Below are 5,148 nucleotides of genomic sequence, written 5' to 3' on the forward strand. Positions count from 1 at the left end.
TCGACACTCAGAACTCCCAGAGAGGATGGCGTCTAGAAGGTGAGACAAACTAATGGTAGAGAAGAAGGAACCTGGGTGGAGAGAGGGAGAAAATAATTAGGGGTCTATCTAGGGGGCAGGAAGGACCTCAGGGTGAAGGAGGAGTGGAGAGAGAACGTATTTCCTGGAGCAATGAGAGAGGAGAGAAGTGGGAGAAAGAGTGTGGGTAATCGGGCAGCCTCTGCATTCGGTTCAACAAATATTTATTGTTCTCCTTTGTGGGAGGAGTCTGTGAAGAAATACTGAGCCAGCATATAATGAAAACGGGGGACATAGGGACTACTGGAAGCAAAGAGGAGTACCACCCACGTCCTAAGAGGAGACCCAGGACTCCAAGAAGGCAAAAAGCCTGCATCTAGCTCACGCAGTTTATTAAGCCATCTGTCCAGGATCCAGAGAGCACAAGGAGCCTTCACTGGTCTCCAAGGACACTCTGGTGTCTCCCTCACACAGGCAGCATCTGAGCACTGAGTGAAGTGGCAACCAGGAAAGGGGCTGAGATGGAGACATTTTGAGGCAAGGCGGGAGAGATATTGGGAACCGTGATTTCCAAGGTTAGGGTGAGCTCTATGATGGAGGAGGGTACATGGAATTGAAAGTGTGATATACCAGAAAGTTTGATATCAAGTTGGTTGACTAAATGGCAAAGATTCCACCCTCTTAAGCCCCAGGTGAGTGAGAAGTGGCCACTGTTTTCAGATAACAGTTTGGATGTTTCTTTATTTGGCAAAGGGGGAGTGGATGGGGGACTTGTTGTCCAGGCATAGAAATCCCCACCTTTTGGGAACATTTTGGGGAGTTTCCCAGTCAAGAACCTGAATGGGTGGGGTTAGCAATGGACTGTACCATCTCAAAGAAATGGCAGAACAAATTTAGGAGGTGGTAATCTGGCAGAGAAGACATTGCTGTGGAATGGGAATCTAAGCAGCAGGAGGGAATGAGAATAGGATTTGGAGTCTACCGTTTTGGGGAGATGAAGAAAGAAGAGGCGATGAGGGAGAGTCTGCCACATTGCAGTAATGGGGGAGGTAGAGCATCTCTCTGGGAAGGGAGGAGGAAAACCGAATGAACCCCATGCCTGGGCCCCTGGACTTTTCCCACTTGGAAGATAGTGTGCCATATGTGTGTACCCGCCCATGCACATATGCAAAAGCTGACTTATGAACCCTCAGGTAACTCTCCCTGGGGGAGAAAAACTTCAGGGTCAGTGAGCTGGGGCCCCAGAGGTTTCACATGGGCCAGGATGTCCCGGATGGAGCGGCAAGGGATCTTTCCAGAGGTGCTGGAGCCACAGGGCTTGGCACCAGTTGAGGGATCAGGTTTGGGGGAGCCTTCAGGACCCCCACTCAATGCCAAGGTGGAGACAGAAATGCAAGGTTGACCAGAAGAGCTGGACTTGCTGCCACAGGGCTGAAGGATGGTTTTGCCACTGGATTGGGAGCTGGAGCTGCCAATGAAGGGGCCAGTGCTTGGTGGGGAGCAGGGCCCCTGGGAAACACTGCCACAGGGATGGAAGGATGAACTGGAGCTGCTGGAACTGCTGTGGACTCCAGAACCGGAGAGGGAGCAGGGCCCCTTGGAGCCTGTGGAGCCAGTCCGACAAGGCTGGACCCCACCAGAGCCCACAGGCTGGAACACAACAACCGAGGAAGTTCCAGACTGGTGGATGTTGGAACTAGAAGAGCTGTGGCTGGGGATTATTGGGTTGCTGGAGAAGTATTTGCCCTCAGAGATGGGGGGCCCAGCTGCAAAGGAGGGGACTCCTGGGGAGCCTTTGACAGGATTCTCCTTGGTGAAGTAGCCTACAGGGTAGATCTTACCCCCACTGTAGGTCATGCCTGGGACCAAATAATTGTTAGAGGACCCACCTACTACCTCATAACCACCGTTGAACTTGTCTACCACAGAGGTGATAGGGGGACAGGGCTTGCCAGGAAGACCACCATTGCTACAGGGAGCACCTTGAACTGTGCTGGGGCCACCAGAGCCATGCTGCTCCACCACCACTACCACAGGCTTCTGACCCCCTGACACGGTGTGGGAGCTGGAGATGTAGGGGCCGAAATGTGAGATAACAGGGCCCCCACTGCAGGGAGAGTCAGGGACATCAGAACTACAGGGGTGCAGGTTAGAGCTGACACTTTGGCCACCACTGGGGGACACCCCAGAGTTCTGGGAACCAGGAAAGCTTGACCCTCCTCCAGTCAGAGAAGGGCTTGGTATGTCTCGGAAAGAACCATTGCCGGTGGGTAGAGCTGAGGCAGACCCTGATTGGGAGCTGATGCTTCCTGACTGGGAGGAACTGGATGAACCTTGTAGAGCAGAGCCAGATGTGAAGACGTAGCCAGGCTGGGAATGCTCTGTTCCTGGCTTAAATGCTGAAGATCCTGAAGAACCACCCTGGGAGACACTGTATCCGCTGGACCCACTACTGGAGACACTGGAACCACTGGAGCCACCACTGGGGCCACCACTGGAACCACCACTGGCACCACCACTGGAGCCACCACTGAGGCCACCACTGGAACTGGAAATGGAACTGCTGGAGCTCCTGGAGCCTCTGTGGCTACTGGAACCATCCTTCCCAGTGAGACAGGGGTCATTGGGGGAGGTGATACGGGTGTGGTCCTTGCAGGGGTCTGAGAAAGTCCCGATGCTCTTAGCCAAGGTCCCTGGGGAGGAAAGTAGTGGTTAGTAAGGTCCAGAGAGCCTGGCTTTCTCCCTCACCTCTGAGCCCACTCCAGTACCTGCTACTCTGATTTCTCCCAAGAGGAGCTCAGGGAGGTTTTGCAGTGGAAAAGGAGGGAGAACTGACTGTTGAGTCTCTGAAGGCTGTTGAGATGGCAAAATTAAGACAGTTACATGGCTTTGGGGAGGCAGGGAGGCCAAAAACATACCAGAAAAAAAGAAAATGGAACTCAGAAGTGGGAGGCCTTGAAGAAGTAAACTGAAGACAAGAGGGAATGGAGAAGTGACAGGAACCAAGGAGTCTAAAAGAAAGGACCCCAAATAGGCAGAGTGAGGGAGACCGAGACTCTGAGAGGTGGGGGGCTAGGTCCCAAGGGGCCAAGTGGAAGGAGAAGGCAAAAGACAAAACCATGGGGGGCTGAGGAGGGAAGAAAAAACATAAAAGAAATGCTGGGAAAAGAAAAACCAGGTAGCAAAGGGGCTGAAATAAGGGACAGGGTACCAGAGGGCTAAGATTCAGTCACCAGCTTGCTATGAGAGTCCAGGCCTGGGTGAAGGGTAGAAATTCCATTTCCTGTACCAGCACTGGCCATGCCAGTAAAGCTGGGTGGGGGCCAGGATGTGAGGGCACCCATCTGTTGCTTCAGAGCCTACTGATACCAGTGTGACAGGACACCGCACCCAGAGGCACCCCTGCGCTCATTGGCCCAGCCCAGGGACAGCAGGAGGGAACCCTCTTCTGAGGCTGGTGGCCGTTATCATCTTCCCTCCTTCCCCTCCCAGGCCCACATCTGGCTTCTCTTGACTTACTTCGCTTGGGGATGGGCAACCACTTCTTGCCTTAACTGACTCTTTGCCCCCACCAACCTCCAGGCTCAACTCATCCCCCATCCTTCTTCCTCTCTTCTTCCTTTCACTTGAGTTTCCTCTGCTCACTCCAACCCCTCAGGTCCCAAGTGGTGTGGGCAGAGCTGTGACATTGGGCAAGTTACTAAACCTCTCTGAGCTTTAGTTTATACGTCCAGAGAGCCTGGGTCTGCCCAGCTTTCTCACAGCACCACTGTAAGGACTGTGAGAGAATCTACATGGAAGATGCTTTAGAAAACATAAAGAATTATGATTTCTTATTGCCTGTCATCCTGGAACCCCCACCAGCAACCAGATCTTCATAATCTGTGATGCCCACATTCTCTCCTCAAAAAGAATTCCTCTGCATATCCCTCCATGCCAAATCCCTACTCTACCCACAGCTACCTTCATTCCACTGCACTAATTCAATAAGCATTTCTTCTCTCCTCCTCTTCCCCCTCCCCTCCACCCCACACCACAAACCCTACTCTCCACCCACCCAGACCATGGGGAAGGTCACAGAAATTCCCCAAGGGCCATATATCCAGTGGTCAATAGCACAGGCCCTGGAGTCACCCAGCCTGAGTTTGAACCCTGGCTTGCCTACTTTTTCTAACTTTGTGATCTTCAGCCAGTGTCCTAACCTCTCCGAGCCTCGGTGTTCCCATTTGTAAAATGGGAATAATGAATCTTTGGCAGTTATTGTAATGATCAGAAGGGCTAACGTGTTTAAAGTGCTTAGAGTAGTGTCTAGCACATAAAAAAAAAGGGGGGGGGCTCTATAAATGGTAGCAATTATTTTTACTACTAATTATCCACTCCTCATCTTCTGGCTCTCTAATAACAATAATAATAACAATGACAGCACAGCAACCCACATTTATATAACCCTTTAGAATTTCCAAAGCACATGTCACTTACATTATTTGAGACTCACAGAGAGGCTATTGCTTGGTGTTATTATTAAGCCTGTTTTAGAATTTCAGAATCTGACACTCTGCAAATTTAAGTAACTCTCCTGAGATGAAAAGGTTGTGAAGCCCGAAGCCCAGGGCTCACACATCAGATGCCAGAGCACCTGCTTTCTCTTTTCTTGCCGTCCTGCTCCAGGCTCTCCCCTCGTGAACTGTGGTCTCTCTCCAGCACTGTATCCCCTCAGTCTTCCCTGACCCAGTGTGAGCATACTGCCTGTCTTTCCCGCTCCCTCTGCTCCCAGGGCCCCAGCCTCCTACCTGGCAGAAGCAGAGCGGCCAGCAACAATGCTATCATCCCGTGCCCTCCCACACGCCCCGTCCGGGGTGCCCTCGAGAAGCCCATCTCCACCGTACAGCTGACTGACAGCAGCTGGTGGACACACGGTCCTTTATGCCAGGGCTGGACATTCTCGGGACAGGAGTCACTGTGGGCAGGGGAGGGGAGGCGGAGCGGCGGGTGCCCAGGGGAACTTGGCGTGGCAGGGAGGAGCCGAATTAATCAGTGGGGAGCATCTGCCAACTCAGCAACAGCGGTGGCTGCAGTGTGGGGTGCCCATGGCCACAGGGCCGAGCAGTTGCTGCCACCTGACTGGCCTGC

The 5,148-nt window shown here is 52.7% G+C and overlaps 1 protein-coding gene across 1 annotated transcript; it reads right to left on the reverse strand.

Annotated features, from left to right (window-relative positions):
• Positions 1-1,197: 1,197 nt before the first annotated feature.
• CDSN (corneodesmosin) lies at positions 1,198-4,923 on the reverse strand. Its single transcript, XM_023541644.2, has 2 exons — positions 4,809-4,923; positions 1,198-2,711 (listed from the first exon to the last, which is right to left on the reverse strand). Exons 1-2 carry the CDS (start codon positions 4,891-4,893, stop codon positions 1,198-1,200), a joined length of 1,599 nt encoding a protein of 532 aa, XP_023397412.1. The 5' UTR covers positions 4,894-4,923.
• Between the last annotated feature and the right edge of the window lie 225 nt (positions 4,924-5,148).

This window comes from Loxodonta africana, chromosome 1 (genome assembly GCF_030014295.1).
Source record: "Loxodonta africana isolate mLoxAfr1 chromosome 1, mLoxAfr1.hap2, whole genome shotgun sequence".
Classification (NCBI taxonomy): Eukaryota; Metazoa; Chordata; class Mammalia; order Proboscidea; family Elephantidae; genus Loxodonta; species Loxodonta africana.